Source organism: Carcharodon carcharias, chromosome 7 (genome assembly GCF_017639515.1).
Source record: "Carcharodon carcharias isolate sCarCar2 chromosome 7, sCarCar2.pri, whole genome shotgun sequence".
In the NCBI taxonomy this organism is placed as follows: domain Eukaryota; kingdom Metazoa; phylum Chordata; class Chondrichthyes; order Lamniformes; family Lamnidae; genus Carcharodon; species Carcharodon carcharias.
This window is the reverse complement of record NC_054473.1, coordinates 41,260,580-41,282,456: the sequence shown is the minus strand read 5'-3', so window position 1 is coordinate 41,282,456 and position 21,877 is coordinate 41,260,580. Positions and strand designations below refer to the sequence as shown.

The 21,877-nt window shown below is 39.3% G+C and overlaps 1 protein-coding gene across 1 annotated transcript in view; it reads right to left on the bottom strand.

Annotated features, from left to right (window-relative positions):
• LOC121279634 (filamin-B) overlaps positions 1 to 21,877 on the bottom strand; it is a 175,024-nt gene that overhangs the window by 70,867 nt on the left and 82,280 nt on the right. The window contains exons 3-11 of the mRNA XM_041190826.1: positions 9,732 to 9,980; positions 7,964 to 8,061; positions 5,694 to 5,841; positions 5,363 to 5,481; positions 4,197 to 4,274; positions 3,482 to 3,644; positions 2,727 to 2,924; positions 1,162 to 1,299; positions 146 to 278 (exon numbers count right to left, since the gene is read on the bottom strand). Coding sequence (XP_041046760.1) covers positions 146 to 278; positions 1,162 to 1,299; positions 2,727 to 2,924; positions 3,482 to 3,644; positions 4,197 to 4,274; positions 5,363 to 5,481; positions 5,694 to 5,841; positions 7,964 to 8,061; positions 9,732 to 9,980 — 1,324 coding nt within the window. The remainder of the gene's footprint in view (positions 1 to 145; positions 279 to 1,161; positions 1,300 to 2,726; positions 2,925 to 3,481; positions 3,645 to 4,196; positions 4,275 to 5,362; positions 5,482 to 5,693; positions 5,842 to 7,963; positions 8,062 to 9,731; positions 9,981 to 21,877) is intronic.

Below are 21,877 nucleotides of genomic sequence, written 5' to 3'. Positions count from 1 at the left end.
GGGTTATTTTTGAAGTAACAATTCACTTAGTTTTGAACTGGAAATAAAACTTGCAGATTTTTGTATTTCCTCCCTTAAATGTATCAGTTTTATTAACTGAGCTTTAAAAGATTATCAAACTAAAACAGAGGCTTTCTACACTCACCTCCTGGGAATGTTATGGCCACCCCATGTAATAGTGACAATGTGTTTCCCAGGTGTGACAGGATAGTACTCATAGGAAAAGGCATCCCCTCCATCCAGAAGATCCTTTTGCTTCACAGGCTGCTCCAAGCCTTCTGTCAAGGAGACATAACGAGACTATAAAAATATGTTTTTTTTTAAATTAATGTTGGTTAGTTCTCCTTACCAGATGGCCATGATGAAAACCAAATTAAACATGAGAAGGTTGTTTATTGCTCTTTGCTTCATGTGACCACATGGGAACATTAAAAAGATCACTGACTAAATCACACTATTTTAAATAACAAGCAACTGGTAATGTCATTTTCCAGTTTAACTATATATAGTTGTCTGGCAGTACAATTAACCAAATCCAATAAAAAAACTAACCCATCAATCCACTTTATTGCTAGATAAATAGTGCACTTCATTTTATGCCCAAAATTCTTCACAAAAAAAAATGTACACTGTTAACCTAATTTTGACAAAGATCACAAGCCATTAACATGAATTTGATGCAATTTGTTTGCGAAATCCAGAATGTTTATTTATAAGCATAATCTTAGTATATTTACAGCATATCCTCATAACATGCAACTCGGTTATACCACATCAAGTTTTAGATTTAGCAAAATATTTAATTAAGGTCTACTTGGATAATTAAAAATGTAACAGAATACAATGTCCATAAGTCCAACAAGAATACCAATCTCGACAGCACTGAGCTCTTTTGGAGCCAACTGACAAGATACTAGATTTTGCACTCGTGTAGCAAGTATCAGGAATGTGACAGAATTACACAGACTTGAGTGTAAAAAGGTGACCATGAACACTTCAAAATGCTATCACAAAGTTACATTGAGACAAGGCAAGCAGCCAGAAGCCTAGGCCTGTATCTTGAATGCTAGTTTTTAACCCTACAGTTAATACTTAATTTAAACCTTGGAGAAAGGAGGGGAAAAGTTGATCACGTCACTTACTCATTCTGGTAAAACTTACTTGGTCCCTTTACCATCACTTTCAGGTCACCACTTCCAGCTCCTTTAGTATAAACTTTAAAGTCAGCAACTTGGCGAATTCTCAGTCCTTTAGGTTGTAGGCCACGTCCAGTAGCACGACAAGCATTGGGGTTACAAGCTGGAACAAAAATTTAAAAAACACCCTGAAGTTTATACCTCATCTGGCAATCAAAAGTTCTCAGGGGGCAAAGTGGAACAAGGCAGCAGAGAATAAAGTGAACAGTCCCAATGGAGATAAATGGCACTTTAGTTTACTGAAACTGAAGACAGGAAGTTTAAAAACTGACAATTAACACGATATGAGGATTAAAAATAACCCCATAGACCCTCAGTTACAAGTCACTGCAAATGCAAAAGATGGCTACCAACCAAAGTAGACTTCTGATCAGGTTAGCATTACAGGGAACACAAGGCTCCATTAACACTTCATTCTTGCCAAATGTTTTTCTTGAGGGGGGAAAAAATTTTGACCAATTCTGTTTGTAATAGATCCAATACATTTTGCACCGAAATAAATGAAACTTGGAAACCAAAGCAAAACCTTGAATTTTAAAAAATGTTGCAAGTTTTTACTGTACACTATCAAATTAACCAGCTTGAAATGTAACAACTGAATTTCTAATATTTGCTCAGTAATTGTTTACATACACTCCAGATTAGCCCACACCCAAAAAAACTGTAGCAATAAAACAAGTGAAAATGAAACAAATACATCCTTTAGTTTCTTGCTATCCTCCTCTCAATGTCAATTCAAGGAGGAATATGTTCAGAAATAGAACTTGGTCCCAAAAAAGGTATTTTGTAGACAAAAAGGGCCTGCGTTGAGTAGATACTGAACTGAGTGAGCTCCTACAAAAACTAAACATTAACATTTTAATTTTGTAACTTGTGGACCTAGATAAGCAGATCAAAACCTGAAGTAATAGACTTCATATTGCCATTAAATATCTAAGGCAATCAAAACTAATCTCAACCCTGCAATAAAAATGGAAGTTAGTTTTTCTATTCATTCACAGGATTTGGGCTTCACTGGCAAGGCCAGTATTTGTCTATTCCTATAGAAGGGAGTGACTTGCTTGGCCATTTCAGAGGGCATTGAGAGATTCAACCACATTGCTGTGGGTCTGGAGCTGGAGCAGGCAGGGATGACATTTCTTTCCCAAAAAGGGCATTAGTGAATCAGATGGTTTTTTTTAAAAAAAAAATCCAGTAGTTTTCTGGTCACAATAACTGATGCTAGCTTTATAATTCCAGATTTAATTAACATTTAAAATTTCTAGTTGTTGCAGTGGGATTTCATTGCCTCCTCCCTTCCCTTTATCTTTCATACTTCAGCAGAAGTATGAAAAGACATTTGTTGGTTGTAATATGTCTTCAAGTACTCATTGGAAACAAAACGGGAAGAAGTCTTTCAAAGAAAAATATTAATCTTGGTTTAAAACCCTCAAGATCATCATGAGGAATTTAATTAGCACATGTGCCCTTAAATTCGCCTGGTCAAGATACTCACAGCAAGAGAAAGAAGTCAGTAAACACGTTACCCACCTTCACCTACAGTGACAGAGTATGGACTCTTAGGTATTGGTGATTCAGCAAATGCAATTTGGATTGTGTGGTGCCCTGCTTGCACAGGTCTGTAACTGCACCGATAATTATTGTTCCCCTTATCTTCAATCGTTAATTCAGTGTTGGTATTACCCTGAGGGTCCACTATCACCACTGCAATTTTGCCAACTCCAGCACCTTTAAGAGAAATGCAGAAGGGCTTGTTATTTATATTGCAAGAGCTTTCATTCTGTAAACTTGCTGTACTTAATTCTTTCAGCTGTTATTTCAAAACCCTCAAGCAGGCATTCTGATTAAACTGCATCTTAGCATGCAGTTCTTAGCTATAAATCAAAAAGTTCAATGCAAGGAAAGTTAAAACCCATGCCAAATACTAACAACTCAAAATATAAATATTAGAAATACTGGTTTCAGCATGCCGCAAAATACATTTGCCCCCAAAGTTGTAGTGCTAGCCAACCTTCTATAGAAAGCTCTCCGTAGAATTATTAAAACGTTAAAGAAGAGTGCTTTAACTTACATTAAAAATTGATAATTCCAATAGGTAGCTAGAACATTCAAAATCTCTGGGCCACCTTAATTGCGAAAGGTAGTCTTCCATATCCATGTGATTACTTCACATTCCTCAGGGTAAAGTGCACTTTCACAACAATACACCATAGTATTTTGAAGAGCAATTTATAAAAACGACACTTGTTCTTTCCTCCTTTACCCACCCAGACTTCAAAGTATACCTGCTGTATAAATATCAAAGTAGGTTGGCTTATTGGCAATGTTTCCTGCCGATTCCAAACCAGGTCCTCTTGCAGTCACTTTACTGGCATCACCTTGGGCCTTGTCAATGTTGACTTCAAAAGGACTCTTAGATATGTGCTGTCCAGCAAACAAAACTGTTACCTGGAGAGATACCATTACATGTCAATATGACTCAACCAGGTGCCATGTCAGTCATTATGGAAATAAATTTCCAGTGGCAACAATACAAGGGCTTGAACTAGCAAATGGTGTCATTTCATTTTGTACTAGTTTTAATAACTTCTTTAAAGCACATATGTGGCACACTTAAAAATCTCCCACACTCCACCTGCACTCCTAAGGGATACAAACAACCAGCATAGATTTGAACAAAAACTAAAAAGGTTATGCTATGGATGTTGCTGTACTAGACAGCACTGGAGCTCCAGCTCCTTAGGCCATTAATACATAAATCAAAACTTCTACAGGGAAAAACCAAGGAAGTGCCTCAGCACTTAAAAGGGGATAGAAAGATAGGTTATACAGGGAAACACCAAACTTGTGATTAACATTTCAAAGTGGAATTTATAGAGTGCAAATAGAATGGCCTAATACCTCAGAACATTTTTTGTTACAGGTAACATTCCTGCACTAACATATTACAAAAAGGCTAGGAACAAAAGCTGCAGTGACATGAAAACATCATGTACTCACCTTATGACATCCCACAACCTTTGGTACATAAACCACAGAGTAAGTCTTGTTCTTGTCATTGTTATTGGTCACCTTTGCCTAGTAAGAATTAAGAACATTAAAACCTCTGCAATGAATTCTCTAAAATACAACCACTGATTTTTATTTCAGAAATGCATTTCAGATTCAGTAGGCCAAGGGGAGATGGGAAGGAACAAACCAATTTAATTTATGCATAGCTGCAATTTAAGACTGGAGAACACCCCTAAAGCTAATTGAATTACCTTCAAGGAGGAAATCAGTTCCTTGCATTAAAACAATGAGATAAAAAAAAGTTCTGGCCATTTAGAGGTGTTTATTGGTTAAATATAACATTGGCCATGCCACTGAGAAAGCCCCTTGCTCTGAATAGTGCTATGGCATTATTTACATCCATCTGAAGTGGGGTAACAGGACCTTGGTTTAAACACCAAGGCACCTTAAGAGTACTTCCTTAGTACTGCATTGAAGATTCCACAACTATCAAGTAGGGCTTGAACTTCAGGCTTGTAGTATTACTCAGTTATCTTAGCATAATTTACAATGATGTAACATTGTTGCTCAAGTGAAAAAAGATTTAGCAATTGTTCATCAAATCTGTATAGCATGTCAATTACTATGAAACACATTGCTATAATCTGTTGGCACCATTTAATAATAAAATGTTGAGTAAATCAATTTAGTAAATTATTATGGCTACAATTATACCTGGGAATTTTATTAAAAATCTTACCAGCAGTATCTTTTAAAAAAAAAATCTGACATGCTCCTTTGAAATTAGCTTTGACTAAACCTCTTAAATTGAGAGCAGAGAGTAAACTCAGCAGGACTCGTTTACCTTAATTCCGAACCCAACAGATTTTATTTTGAGATCATTATTTGCATTCATAATCCAGAGACTGAGCTGCCAAATGTTCATTAGCCTGTTACTGTATTCACTTAACCCAAGCATCCATAGATGAGAATGTTAAATACCGTTAAGCTGCTGGTTGATATCCCCATGTGGGACAGCCATTTCTGTTTTAAGATAACATTCAGTTTTCACCAATTAACTCACTAATAATTGGAAATGTCTTGTACAATAATTTTGCTTTCTGCCAAATGTAACATTTGTAACATATGTAATTTTAATGGCATTAAGAAATTACCTCCTCTCGGTGATTCTCTGGATCATCCACAAAGACCATCACCTCACCTTGCCCAGCACTGATTGTTTCAACAGTGAATGTAGCAGGATGCATCACAACATTACCCACAGGCTCAATTCCTAGAAGAGAATGATTTTTAAAAAACTATAAAAGTTCACCTGAGTTATTTCAATAAGCAATGCAAATCTGGAACTTATCTGACCCAGGTAATTTGCTAGCATTACCTGAGAAAGGGGTTTAGACTCTGCAGACCAAAGATACAAGATACAGGTGGCAAGATACTTCAAATTTCAGCTGGTCTAAGCTCTCAAATATAAATACTTAGACCTACCTGGGCCATAAGCCCTTGCTTTCTTGGGATTCAACTTGGGTTTCAAGGGGGCTCCAGGTTTAAGTTTGGCTTTGGGGAACTGTGACAGATAAGTCATCACTGATTGTTCATCAACATTTTGGTGTATGATTTCCTCTGGGGCAATCACCTGGAAGAGAGATATCACACAACGAATATATTAAAATCAAAATCAGGATTTTCCTAACATCTAAATTCCATTATAACTTTTGAATAAGGCTCTAAGCTACCACTGTCATTATAATTAATATTTACATGAGAAAAAAAATCTAGATTAGCAGTGTTTAAAGTACTATTACAGCTCGAATATTGAAAGGGCTTCTTACCAAGAAAAGCTATTTTCTGAACCAACCAGCACTGCTTCAGTACTGTTCCATTGCTTTAATCAATTCAGTCACTTAACCTCCTACAAGTTTGAGTTCTGCTGACTGCTCTTGGACAGCTTTGGAAGACCACCCCATCACCAAAGTCCAGTGGAATGCAACACCAGCTAGGTACACAACATGCCAAGCCAGAAGTACTGGGGCTAGCCATGTCATTCTAGATCAGCCCCAACACAACTCAGAAGTTGCAGCATCATTATACTACAAATCAAATGAACATCTTATTTTTATATGGAAACTTTACTCAAGCCAAAGCAGGAGTCATCAAGTCATCAACAAAAACAAGGGTGATGGATGAGCAGAATTTGGTATGGCATAGAGATAAGGGCAGTCTCATTTAAGCTTTATGAAGGAGGATACAAGGTTGTACAGGGCAGCATTGGAAGAGTGAAGTCTAGATACTGACAGAAAGGATGAGGTTGTCAGCAATACACGGGCTGAGGAAGGGCAGAGTCAGGTAATATTAGGAGATGGAAGTTGGCGGTCTTAATAATGGGAGAGGTTCTGGGGGTTGCGAGTTTTAGTCAGGCTCAAATAGGACGAAGTTGCAAAGAGACCAATTCAGCTAGAGATAATTGTTGAGGAGGGGAATGGATCAGTGGTGAGGGTATAGTGTGAGACAGGAGTCAAAGATGATTGCAAGTTTTGATGTCCATAACTTTAGCACTGGGGCAATGGAAATAGTGGGGTTCCTTTGGTCTTCAAATATGATAGAGTCTTAAATATCATGCAGAACTATAACTCAAGAGCAATCCCATTGTCTGTCTGCTTAGATGGTCTTTTAAGCCTATGGGGGATACATAGAGATTCTTGTTATTTTTTTGACCTTAACTGGGCCAATTATTATCTGCCAAGGATCTTTGAGCTTTTTTGCAATAACTTAAATTAATATAGCTTCAAATGCTATACTTGTGGTTATTTTTGTAATTTACCCATCTAAATTTAGCCTGAATGTTTGATGAGGTGTGATTTTCCATTTTTTGAAAGCAGCTTTTCCACTGTCATCTCAATTAGTCAGTTTAATTACAAGATTCTTTGTCCCAATAGGTAAGAAATGCAGTTGAGATTTATATGACAGAAACAAGTATTGTTGCACCCTTAGTAAATACAAAATGAAAACCATCATGGCAACAGGGAGTATTAAATCAAAATATTCCACCTATGCCACAGTATTAAGAGTTTTTAAAATTGGTTTCAGAAAATATGAATGGTGCATGGCTGTGAAAAATCAGCACCATTTAATTCCTGAAGTAAACATCAGTGCCCATTTTATAGAGTTTAGCCAAATGAAAACCCGAAAATATTGTTAGCCCACATTCAGGATCTCTATACAAGTAGCTAACATGCAAGCAACCCCTTTACAATGAAGCAACCAGAACTGCTTACAATATTAACCAAATGGCAACTTTGTCAAGGACCACAGAAAAAAAAGGGCCCTGGTTGAACCCAAGAGTAGTAACAAGCCCCATTTTTCATAGCTAAAATTGCTAAATAGTAAGTTGACAGATGAAACACAGGAAAATTGTTTCAAAATACAAAACTAGGCAGTTAACATTTTCAGTATAATTAAAGAATTATTTCAATAAAGTATAACTTGAGGCAAATTAAGTTTGAGATACTGAGTTTGCAAATTTAAACACAGGAACTATTCACTGCAAGTACCTCACCTTCATTTCATGTTAAACAGCATTGTGAAAACGTGATGCAAGGGCCTTTTGTCTGCCTGAACACACCCTAGTTCTGGAAGAAATATCCCCCACCCCTCCCAACTTGAGCTTTAGCTATTGGGAAATTGCACATGTATAATTCAAAATACAGCCCTCAAATCATTGCACTGGTTGTATATAGGTTAGGACTTTCAGATATTACCTGTGGAACTCCAAGCCAGTCATCTGCTTGCTGCATAGCTTCACGTGCATTATCTACTGGTTTGGCTGCATCCCAGATCTCCCAGTCAGGGCACAAACCTGAACAGAGAATTATTTTATGTTAAAATGCAGCTTAAGAGCAGTGATATTCCCCCCACATCCCTGTGCTCAGCTCATTACGAAAGCCAGACTTACCTCGGAGAAGTGGCTGGGAACTCAGACACAGTCCTCAGTTTCCACACGTGTGGACCAGGGAGTGGGCTGTGCAAGAGCAATTCAACATTGTTCTTCAGGCCAAGGATGGACCTAGTGCACCTGCACAGAAACAGTGCACAAAAAAAAAAAAACAGGTCATATGACCCAGAAACAGGGCATTATAGAGAAGAGCCCCAGGCAGGGGACAGAGAGAGGACCCCATGAAGGTAAGGAGAAAGATCGAAGCAGAAATAGGGCTGCGGTTGGCAGATTTTAGTGAAGAGGGCTTGGGGAGAAGCCCTGGAGATTCAAGGTTGAAAATTGATAACTCCATGCTGCTGGTCATTAGGGTGAAGGTAACCCTTTGGAACAGAAGTATTCTGCTCAGCACAGCCAAAGAGCTGAAGTCGTATATGAATTGGTGTTAGAGTGCATACTCAGGAATCCAGGGGAATGGAGTCCCAGGCAGCAAGATTGAAATCCTGCAAGGTGGGCCATCATTGGAACTGTCCAAGTTGGAGCGACTCAGCATTCCAAGGCAGGATCTTTGAAGGCGAAGATTGGAATCCCGAGAGAGATAGAGCTTCAACAAGATTGGTTGACTGTTTACTGACATCTGGATAGACTGAGAAATCTGTCTTGGTGATATCTGCCATTTAATCGTGCATGTGGTGCGTTTGACCACAGTTTGTCTGTTCATTCACATGTACCTCACATTAACCCTGAATGTTGATAAGATAGATATTGTAAATTGTTTTCTTTGACCTTGTATACTAAAAATTTATTTTTGTTTGTTCAAAAAAAAAAAAATGGAATCTTGGGGCTTTATTCTTAGGTGTCCCAAATCTCAATCTGTCTACTTTAGACAAACATAATTGGTCACTAACCAGGTCTTACCAAAACCTTGGGGGTATGGTCCAAGATCATAAAAAGGTATATAGAATCTTGCACCAGTGCACTTAGTATAAAAACTTGGCAATTACCTACTGTAAGAATGAATTAAAATAAAACTGTAAATGAACTGTACAATGTGGCTGGCAAGCTAAGAATCTTGATAGCACATCCCTTGGACTAACCAATTAAGAATTCATCTTTTCTTCACCTCTCCTCCCACCCAGTCAACAGTAATTAAAAAAAATCTTGTAAGCGGTCAATCCCTCAGTAACACCCAAATTACAAAAAGCAGGTACAAAATCCAAGCAGAGGACAGATGTGCTTCATCTCACCAGGTAGTGCATAAGCAAAACATATCCATTTAGAAAACAGACTGATCAGCCCTTTACCATATCAGATCCTCCATTGCTACATTGGAATACACACAGATTTTTGACTGCCACATTAGCAAACAGATAAGAACTAGAATTAAAGGACACTCCACCTTAAATGAAGCATGGTGTGCGGGTGGGCAGGAAGAATATGCAGTTTTAAACTGAATTGCCAAATGCCAGGAACAAGTCATCAGTTCATTCTGTCCACAATTGGGGAATGGCATAAAGAAAAAAGGTGGTGCTTAAAAAGCAGGTTTCAATATTCCAATCTGCACCAACATAGTTTGTGCTTAAAATGATTCTTACCTGGAGCACAGCTATCAACCAGAGCACCCAAGGCTTTTCCATCTTTCCAATCATTGCTGAAGTTGGTGATTGGTAAATCAGGCAGCTTATTCTGAATCCATCCCAATAGTCTCTGTTTGGGTGTCTGGTTTTTAGTGTCATCAGCTCCTTCATCATCCCAAACAGGCATGGAAATCGAGTAGTGAAGAATCAAAGTCCATATGAGTCCTAGAATGAGTTTCAGATTCCCATCCACAATGGCTTTGCTGTCTGAAAAATGAAACATTTAATAAACTTGTAGGGAAACCAAACTTGCACTTAATATGATTAAAGTCACAGTTTTTATTAAGATCACTATTTCATGAAGTACTTGATCAATAAAAGTGCCTTTTTCCACCTTACTAGTTGGACTTAAAATTCAATTGGGATATAGGAGTCACTGGCAAGACTGGCATTTATTGCCCATCTCTAGTTACCAAGATGCTGGTGGTTTGATGCAAACAAGTAGCTTGGGCAAGGCATCAATTGTTTAAGTGTCAACCATGCTTGGTGTGGAACTTGAGTCAAGTCAAATGTAGGCTGGGTCAAGCAAGCATAACAGGTTTTCTTTGAACTAGCTGTATTTTTGGAAAAACAACAAAATCCAACAACTTCAGATTAAGAAATCTGATTTCAATATCTTAAAAAGTGCCATGGTAAAATTGAGTGAGTGAATCACAGGATTAGCTACCTAGACCTCGGTTACCAAACCAGTAATTTAACCACCATATAACCACACACAGTATCACTGGGTATATTAGCACATCAATGTCAGAAACCCTGTTCAAATCCCCTACATGAAGGAACATTGACTGGTTCCTCTTTGGCGCACACACCATAAAGCAAATGTAATTTGCAGCAACTGTTGAGTTTGACGACATAGCACACGGAGTACTGTAGAAAGTTCATTACACCATTTATAGAAAAAAAGCTCCAGGCATAGAGAACAATGACCCTGCAAATCTAATTGCTTCCACACAAGTCCCTTTCTCCCTAAAAAAATTATGACTGCAATCATGGATGATGAGAAAACTTTTCCAGTCACCTGGAGGCAAAAAACATTTACCAGTCACTCCAAAATCAGAATATTGCTAGTCTCTCGCACTTGTTAGAAGAGAAAATTTATTTCAGCCAAACAATTTGGCACAGGGATTTAGCAAGAACAAAAACTTAAAAGCTACCAACAGCAAAGCAGCTGAACATGTTCTGCAATCTTCTGTACATATAAATCCTTTACGTTTTTAAATACATAGGACATGGATGGCATGCATGTTGGGGTGGGGGTGGGGTGGGGGGAGAGAGAGAGAGAGAGAGAGATAAAGAGGAGAAAGGAGAGGAGGCATGTGTGGAGTACAGAGGAAAAACTGTCAGCTTTCACTGTCACTAGGCCTCTAAAATGGACCACTTCAGGGATTTAGCACATGGGCAGATTAACATTGCAGTCTATTACAGCCTGCGCTGTGCACGCTCTCTCAGTTGTGAATACAAGTTAATTTGGCAAGACTATCCCTTTTTGCTCTCATTGTCGCTAGAAACCCTATTAAAAAACTTCCACCTCAGTCAGGCATAACTGGGGTTTTTTTTAAACAAATGTTGAAATGAGTAATAGCTATTGATGAATAGATCAGGCTTTGAAAAAAAAAGTTGTAATTATCATAATGGAGTGTTTTGACAGGAGTTTCAAAACATTTTTAAAATTATTCTAATTAAGTTTAACATTGGAATTCCTACTTTACCCCATGCGAAGGTCCCAATTGTTATTTTACTTTGTAATATTACAAATTGATTTAATTTTATTACTTTGTTTTCTGGTTGACTGTCAGAGAATTCTTCAATGTGGTTGATTAAACAGCTTGATAACATATCACAGTTCCATGCTGGGAATCAGTTGTGAGTGTTAAATTTCTTGCCAGAGATCAGTGAAACAGATCAATGAGTGCCCCTGTTTTGTCACAGGTCACAAATGCTAGGCCATGTAAAGTCAAATCTAGGCCATTGGAACATGTCAGTTTTCCAAGCTTTGTCCATCCTTCACTCTCAGCTTGACTTAGCAATCTCATCCAAATCAGAAGTTGTCTTTAGGATTTTTATATAAATCTAGGCAGACATGTTATGACACCATGTTGCATTGATGGAGGTGTATTCTAAGGTTAAATTAAGGCCCCATCTGCCTGGTAGAGTGGATTGAAGTCCTTGCAATCCTCCAATTCTAGTCTCCTGCGCATCAGATTTTCATTGTAACACCATTGGTGGATGTGCCTTTTGGCTGCCTAGGCCCCAAGCTTTTGAATTCCCTCCTTTAACCTCTCCACTCAATTTTCCTTAAACTTACCTCTGCCCAAAGTTTTTGATTGCCTGTCCGGGAGATTCAGTGCCAAACTTTTTTGATAATGCTCTAATGAAGTGCTTGAGGACAAGTTTGGGAAGAGATTCAGAATAAGCTAGTCAAGATGGATTTAATTATTGTCCATTAGGCACATCAAGTCTACTAGAACACTTTAGAAAGCAGCACCTTAAGTCTTATTTTACATAAATAGAGGACAGAACCCTTACTGCACATCCAAGTTACATTGTTGTGTAAAAAGGAAGCAAGATGAACCATCTTCCATGTGTAGCACAAACAGGAACTTTGTCATCGGAGGGGATACTGAACTTCATTTAAATCTGCGCACCCTTTGAAGCCAGCACCAAACCTTCACCCACCCCTTTCAAATTTGTTAATTGACTGATGCTGGAAGTGCCATTTAGTTTTATCCTGGTTAGCTGGAGGTGGGAGATATTCTCCTAAAGTTACTGCACTTGGGCTAACAGCACCAAATAGGGTATTGCAAGAGCTTAAGTGTTAAAAAGGAACAGCATGGGGCAAGATTCAAAGAGGAATAAACACATGGTATTAATGTTCTTATCCTTCTGTGTGATAGGAATCACAGGGCTGAGATGCTTTTGAAGCAAGCCATTATAACCAGTGTTACTTTTCCAGTCCTATCAACCAGGTCCCCAGGTACCAAAACAAAAGCAAAATATGGCAGATGCTGGAAATCTGAAATTAAAAAAATGTTGGAAAAACTCAGGACTGACAGCATCTGTGGAGAGTGACGAGTTAACATTCGAGTCTGTGTCTCTTCTCTGAAGAGTCATACGGACTAGAAACATTAACTCGATTTCTCTTCCCACAGATGCTGTCAGGCAGGAGTTTTTCCAGAATTTTATTAGCCCAGATACCAAAACTGGGTTATGGCAATGACATCAAGGTGGTCAGGAAAGATCGCAGATCTTTTAGAATTGTACTTAGCTGCGAGCTGTCAACTGGGTGTTATCCAGGTTCAAATGGTTCAAGCTGCTTTATTAGGGAGGATGATTATGGATGGAGATGAACACAAAAGTAAACAGTCTCACTCTTTGCTAATACAAAGAGGGAAAGCCATTCATTAAGCAACCAAAAAAAGGTTTTTGGGATATCCTGCAAATGACTTAATCATGACCACTTGTCAGATACAACATCCACTGACTTGTTTTACTGGGGCTCCTTGGGTGCCCTACTTACCTTGATGCAAAAGGAACACACCCTCAGCTCTTGCATTTGTGTTTAGATTAAGGCTGATCAGTAGGCAAACTTAACTTACCATGAGCAACACAAGACCCACCAAATCACAAAACTGACCTACAAGAATGAAATTCTACAAATGCAATATTCCAGCAGTACATCCCACTGCTCTTCCAGCATTAACAGTGCTGTTGCAGCATTTCAATATTAATGTTAAAAACTCTGTTCAAGGCAAGAGCAAAATTATGAGCCATGGCCAAAAAAAAAAGATAAATGTTGTGTTCAGGCATTATCACATTCAAAAGCATGATAAAACAATCAATTGAGTTCTCTGGTCTCATCAGTTTTTTTTGGGGGGGGGGGGGCAGGCTCCGCCTTTCATAAAATCTAGAGCTTGTTTCAGATCAGGACTGCCAAATGCCTAGAGATTAGCAACTGGGCAGGATTGTAGCAGAGCTCCAGACATATTCCAGTCCTAATACAAGCTATTAGGTATCCAGTAAAATTAGTTTGACATTTACTCAATTAAACTTGTATTTCAGTGCACAGGAGCACTAATCTGGCCAAGTCCTTCAACTGGTGGGCATGCAACTTGTGGTGCCAAATGTTCAGATCTGGAGAGTACTGTTGTCAGGAGTGCAATGCCGGGATAAAAATCCTTAATTTTGGCAGATGAACAGCAAGGTCATTAGATGGTTTGGGATTCAGCCACTCCATTCAGGCAGAGATTATTTTGTCTATTCTGGTGTAGTAGCAACAATTGGATGTCAGACCAAGTTACAAAATCAAAACACTGATTGCATTTGATCACACTATAAACAGGATGGTTGTGGCTGTATTTTTAAATGCAAAACAGTTGGGTGTGCACCCAGCCCAGTAATGCCAAACCAAGAGTTGGCATTTTTATCCATCTACCTATTGTTCCACCGAGGGCTTGAGATCTGAGATTCATTGCACCGAATTACAAATAGGTTATGAATTCAGTTAGCTCATGCATCAACATTTTATAGTGTAAAATATACAGTTCAAAAAGTCACTTTCCTCACTGTAGAAAAAGCTTCATTGCATTTCCAGTAGCAGGCAAACAAACAATCTTAAAAAAAATCACTAACAGCTTCATAAAAGAACAGATCCAGAATCACTTCTATAGATCATGTATTTAACAAACTCAACCCATGTTGATTAGAAGAGAGTAATAATTGGAACAGAGGATGTCATTTTACAATATATACACAAATGCAAAACACCAGTTAAATGAAGCAAAGTAAAAGGCCATTTGTCCCAGAGATCCAGGCACCATTTTTTACTGCCTTAAGTCAGTTAGTGAAATTCTGCCATGAAGGACCATTATTTCTGGCTTAATTCAACTTGTCAGGAGGCACTCTTAAATGCTCAAATTGTCTTGATACACCAAGCCATCAGTCTTTCAACAAGAAGTCACTACTTCAAGAAGTCAGTGGTTGGTATGTACTTACCCAACATCTCCAGGGACTGGCTCTCTATCCAGCTCCACCTGTCCCACCACCACCACCAAAACCAGCTTACATTTCACCACTTTTCTATTTTTACTTAGTTCTGTTGAACAGTCATACGGACTCGAAATGTTAACTGTGTTCTTCTCCGCAGATGCTGCCAGACCTGCTGAGTTTTTCTAGGTATTTTTTTTTGGATTTCCAGCATCCGCAGTTTTTTGCTTTTATCTCCAAGGACATAGCTGTAATTGCTTAGCTCTATAAAAAAGGTTTTTACGACCTGGCAGATAAAGTTATGGTTTTTTTAAAAACAGCTGTATTTGCTATTTCGTAATGCATCTCCTAACACAATGTGATATTTATTTTCAAAGTGATTGGGAACAAATCCTTCTACCACTTATTTCAAGTCATTTTGGAAGGTCAGTTTCTTCCTCAATTCCTTGACATTTAAAAAAGTTAGTTAAAAGTTGGACAAAATTTCTGATGACATTCAAAATCCAATGTATTTAGTGAACAAATTTGCTTGGTAAAAATTCTTAAGGCTTGGGAAAAGCTCCATCAGGTTATAAAGTTTAAAAACCCAAACCACATGAAGTATCACATCAAGGAAAGTAATTTTCAAATTTCTCAATATGGGCTGCAATGACATCATTTCCAGGTGGTCAGAGATGCTGTTCCTCAGGGTAGGCATCCTAGGCCCAACCATCTTCAGCAGTTTCAATAACCTTCCTTCCATCATAAGTTCAGAAGTGGGGACATTCACAATGTTCCATATTATTCATGACTCCTCAGATACTGAAGCAGTCCAGGTCCAAATGCAGCAAGACCCAGACAATATCCAAACTTGTGCAAATGTTACTTGTCAGCCCAAGTGCCAAGCAATGACCATCGCCAACAAGAAAGAATCTAACCATAACCCCTGACAACCAATGTCATTACCATTGCCAAATCCCCCATCATCCTTGGGGTTACCATTGACCAGACACTGAACTGGACTAGCCATATAAACTCTATGGCTACAAGAGCAGGTCAGAAGGCTAGGAATCCTGTGGTGAGCAACTCACCTCCCGACTCCAAAGCCTGTCCATCATGTAGAAAGAGTAATTGAGAGGAATTGGCACCAACCTTGAAGAAAAACTATTGATGACCAGTCGCTTTTGCTTTTAATCTTAATCATGGCCATTGTTCCCCACATTGTAAAACAGGGACCAAGTGGAGTATGTCAGGCAGAGAGTTAGAAATCCTACAGTTTAACATTGTGTGTAAGGATGAAATGTCAGATCAAGAAACCCCTTACTCCCAAATTAGACTTGTTCCATAAGATACTTCACCTAAATGAACATTTTCAGGAATTGGCAAGATTGTGATCCTCTCACAATAGTCAAGACGTTAAGTTTTTAAAAAAACTATGAATAGGAGCTTTTCAGTCAATGCATGGGAGAACTGCAGGTGAACTGCAAAACCAAACTGTTGGCCAAATTCCTGTTACTGTTCAATCATGCAAGAGTTAACCATTCCACAAACTTATTGAGAACACATCCTGTGCACCAAGCATCCCAGAACTTTGTGGCACTTTTCTCCAGAGTTTGGTTACAAATATGAAGTTTGTAAGTTTGTTTTGAGATTCCTTAGTTTCTTAAAATAAAATGGAAGAATGAAGGGGCACTGCGACCTGCTCTGAATTCTTCCTAGCAAGCAAGTCACCCAGGCTTGAGGACACAAGTGGCCGCAAGTCAGACTTGCTGAGGTGCAAGATGCTCACATCTGGCCAACTTGGGCTAGAAAGAAGAAATCTCCAGTGTAACCCCACAGTGAAAGTCAGTTCTAATGGTTAGTTACCCAGCTGGGTAAAAAGGAAAAAAAAGTAGCAGCAGGCTATCGAGTGTGAAAAATAACTCTTCAGGAGCAGGTTTAAAGTTAAACAGACACATCAAGAAAAAAAACAGTGACAGCATAGAGTATAATCGCAGCATGGGGATTTTCAGAAAAAAGGTCATGGATGTTCTTTTCTGTAGTTGCCTACTAGATAGTGATTGACTCACCACTAATGTTGCTTTTTACAGTAAAAGTCTCAACTTGAAATGTCAAGTGATTCTTCTAGGCAGCCACTGGAAATTCAAATTCTTTGTAAAGTTGGCAATCTCTACAGGGGTTATTGTAATAATTCACCTTTGCACAAAGACATGAGCAAATGCTACCAGCCTTTTAGTAGGATTAGCCAGCTGAATGGAACTATTAATTATCCCACTTACTGCAACTCTTCAACTCAAGAAGATATGGAATCTACTCCTTTTCCCATTCAGATCCAAATATTTAAAAACAAACTCAGGTAGCATCCAACTTACGTTTTAATTTCACATTAAAACACTTGTATACAAATTAGGAGTAGACCGGCTCCACCATTCAATAATGGCTGATCTGATTTTAACCACAATTCCATATTCCCATCCACCCTCTGTAATCCCCTTGCTCATCAGCCTGAAGCAGTGCAGTGCAACAATCTTTTGGATAATTCTATGGATATAAACTTAAGTAGACATTTTTCCACATGTCAACTGCAAGAATTTTGCAAATGCAGAAATTGGATTGAGTCACATGATAAATTGTTGTTCATCTGCTTGATGTCTTTGGGGACACATTAAAGCAGCAAACATTCCTTTCCAAATTAATTGACTCAGCAGTTCAAGGTCTCTGGGCTAAAAGTATATACCTACAGAGAGAAAAGAAGTGTACTCTAGCAAGAGTTCAATATCTTTACCCTCTAGGTTTTACACTAGCACAATTCCACAATGGATCTAATTACAAGTTCAAATGTATAAATATCAAAGTTAATTGGACAGGATGCATCACCACTTATTCCACAGGGATAAGCTCAGGCTCTATTCCTTTGACACGGGCATTATAAACAGAATGCTTTGCTCACCTTTAAATTGCTGACCATTAAACTTGAAGTTCAAAAAGGGATCAGCATTCCACAGATTAGATTCATCACATCCTACAGGTCCTAGCAATATACTGGACATTGACATCAACTAGAAACTGAACTAGACCGGGCATATAAGTACTGTGGCTACAAGAACCAGACAAAAGGATGGGAATTCTGTAAAGAGTAACTCACTTCCTGACTCCCTAAAGCCTGTCCACCATTTACGAGGCACAAGTCAGCAGTGGAATACTCCCCACTTGCCTGGGAGAGTGCAGCTCCCACAACACTCAAGAAGCTTGACACCATCCAGGACAAAGCAGCCTGCTTGACTGGCACTCCATCCACCACCTTCAACATCCATTCATTTCACTAGTGGCAGCAGTGTGTACCATCTACAAGGTGCACTGCAGCAACTCATCACGGCTCCTTCAAAAGCACCTTCCACACCCATGCAGAGGATGTTTACCAGGATGCTGCCTGGTCTAGAGGTTATTAGCTATGAGAAGAGGTTGGAGAAACTGATTGTTCTCACTATAGCGACGGAGATTGAGGGGAGACTTGATAGAAGTTTACAAAATCATGAGTGGCATGGACAGAGTAGATAGTCAGAAGCTTTTTCCCCAGGGTGGAAGAGTCAATTACTAGGGGACATAGATTTAAGGTGAGAGGAGAAAACTATAGAGGAGATGTGCGGGGCAAGTTTTTTTTATACACAGAGGGTGGTGAGTGTCTGGAATTTGCTGCCAGAGGAGGTGGTGGTGGAAGCAGGTACGATAGTGGTGTTTAAGAGGCAGCTTGACAAATACGTGAATAGGATGGGAATAGAGGGATACGGACCCCGGAAGTGCAAAATGTTTTAGTTGACGGGCAATATGATCGGCGCAGGCTTGGAGGGCCGAAGGGCCTGTCCCTGTGCTGTACTTTTCTTTGTTCTTTCTTTGCATTATACCATATGATTAGTGGTTCAAGGCAGCTCATCATTAAGAGCAATTAGGGATGGGTAATAAATGCTGGCACTGCTAGCAACATATCCTATAAATCAATTAAAAAGAAATGGGACCATACAATTCTCTTAAAAATATAGGTCTTAAGCATAAAGTTTGATTGGTTTTACAAAGTTTAACTTGTACCAATTGAAGAACTAGCTAGAATGCTATTCAAATAGCATTTAACTAGTCTGTAGATATCTCTACAAAAAGTTAACGGGTGCACAATTCAACTTAAGGTACCTTCTTCTCTTCCCCCCCGCCAAGAATCGGTTTGAGCCAGCACCTGTATATTTAATGCTAATCCTAGCTCCAAAGACATTTTTAAACCATAAAGTTCAATTGGAAGTGAAAAGCAAATTGAAGTCAGGAGCACAGACTTGAGATATCAGCCTAAAGTTGGACAAATAATTGCAAAAAAAACGTGGCCTTTTGAAAAACTGTTGAAGCAAATTGCTGACAACTGGATTGCAAGTCAATAATATTCATTTGGAAATGATCTGACTTCTATGCACTATTTGTAAATTAGACTAGAACCTTTCACCTGTACATTTGAGTGTGGTTGACAAGTAGATAGCCTGCCATTGGCTGTGCTCCATGTTAAAGTTCAAGTGGGAGCTCAGCATTACCCTATGGTGCATTGCGATCACAACTTATAATAATCACTTCTGGAACAAAATTAAGCAAATATTGGAAACGTGTGGTCAGGCCATCTGTGGAATGGTGATTTGATTTTTTTTTTGGGGGGGGGGGGGGGGGTGAAAGAGAGAAAAGAGGAGAGAGAGGAGGAAAGAGAGAATGTTTAACACACTGAAAACCTGAAAATTTTGTTTGCCCCATGGATGCTGCTTGCTTACTATTTCCACCATCTGCAGCAACTGACAGTGAAGTCACAATTTAATGGAGGCTTGGTTTGTAACTATCTAAAGATTCATCATTTTAGAGATACCTACATGGGAAAAAAAGTCTGAACAGGCAAAGCTAGTTTTGCACCCCCCACCCACCCTCCACATCTTCAAAAGAGGAATTCAGGGACCCCAGCCAACGTGAAGTGGGAAGTGCGGAGGAGGAGCTTTTCATTTCAATAGTATCAGAAATAAGGTTTGCAGGAGTGCAAATGTGTTACCAACTTAACTCTTCATGCATTTTACTTTTGCATTTGGAAAACTGTAAGGAGGGTGGTGGTGATGGTGGTGTGCAGGACACAAAAGACCCAAGGCATTCTTGATGCACTTAAGCCCACCACCCTGTATCGTTTCTTCCACAAATTCAAAATGCTCATCTGATTTTTCTTGAAAAAAAAAGTAATTCTCTGCCTCAATTATTCCATGGTAAACCATTCCATACTCAACTGAGTGAAGCAATTCCTATCAACTTCTGACTTAAAAAGATTCCAAAGACAGTCTTTACCACAACAAAAAAAAACATGATGGATCTCTTTAGCTTATTTCCACGAGAAGGGAAAGCAAATCATCCGTGGTCTCCTTCATAACTAAAGCTTCAAATCCAGCTGTCATCTGGCATAGCTAATGCCTCAGATTCAAAACTTGGGGCATCGCTGCATGAGTAAAAAGATACAAAATATTATTGCATCAATGCTGACATCCCACGAATGGAAAAAATATCTAACCATAGAATTTGTACTTTCTTCCAGACAAGATGGTAATATGGAGATGTCTTCACTGCTACTGCAACTCATGTAAACAAAGTCTTAGGAAGCACCAGAAATGAGACACCACCCCCTAAAAAAAGCAGTATATTACCCCCATCCCCTTTGCACACTCCCTTTTCCCCATTCCACAAATTAGCATTAATCATCTGTGCTATTTACTCTAGGAGCATCTTTAACTTGGTATCAACACAGGGGCTGGGATTTTCCATGCCTACTGGCATCAGACATGTTCAATGGCATGAGTGGACAATGGCAAGTCGGCCAATAATTGACTTCACGATGTTATCAAACTAGTTTGCAATTGTCCACTCCACAATGGTAGCCTGCGTTTCCCACCACCGAACAGAGAACTTTATTGTAATACATCAGCCTAAGATCAGCCTGTCGGAATCATCCATTTCAAACCCCCCCCCCCCCCCACCACCCCGGCTCTGGATCACCCACCCACATTGGTGTGATTGCACACCATTTGTTTCACCACAACATAAAAGGCATGCACTTGAGGGGAACTTTAAGAGGTGAGTATAGTAATGTTGCAGAGCACTTGCCTGGGGTCACCTGTCGGGCTTCAAGATTGATGCATGTTGGAGGAGAGAGGGGGTGGGTAGGGCTGCTCTGTGGTGGAGGGTAGCGAATAAGCATGTAAAGGATGGGCGATTGAAACGGTCATGCATTAGGGAAACCTTGTATGAAAAAGGTGACCATTCCTCTGCAGCCAAGAAAATCAGGCACAGCCACGTTGATGTGACTGGAGTTAGGTCTCTAGCTTATAAAAACAAAAAACTGCAGATGCTGGAAATCCAAACAAAAAACAATTACCTGGAAAAACTCAGCAGGTCCGGCAGCATCAGCGGAGAAGAGTTGACGTTTCAAGTCCTCATGACCCTTCAACAGAACTGAGTAAACATTAGGAGAGGGGAGTGAGTATTAGGAGAGGGGTGAAATTTATATCGATTTTTCTTTTCCCACCTATTTCCATTATTTTTAAATCTATGTCTTTTATGCCCTATCTTTCCACCCCACCTCTAATAGAGCTGTACCTTGAGTGTCCTGCCATCCATTCTTAATTAGCACATTTGTTTAGATAATATCACCACCTTCAACACCTGTGTTCTTTTGTCTGTGACATCTTTTGATTATCTGCTCCTATCACTGCTTGCTTGTCCCTACAACCACACCACCCACCCCCACTTCTCTCCCCCACCTTAAACCAGCTTATATTTCACCCCTCTAATATTCACTCAGTTCTAGTGAAGAGTCATGAGGACTCGAAATGTCAACTCTTTTCTTCTCCACCGATGCTGCCAGACTGGCTGAGTTTTTCCAGGTAATTCTGTTTTTGTTTTAGGTCTCTAGCTTCCCTGCCCAAATCAAACAACGCAGAACAAAGTGCCACCAAATGCTCCAGAGGTTTTCACTCCTCAGCCACATACGGCAAAGTAATGAGCGTTTTAGTGAACTGCAGAACAGTTGGATGACTGTGCAATGTGCCTAATCTCCATGCTAAAGTTGGCTGTGGAGCAGTCAC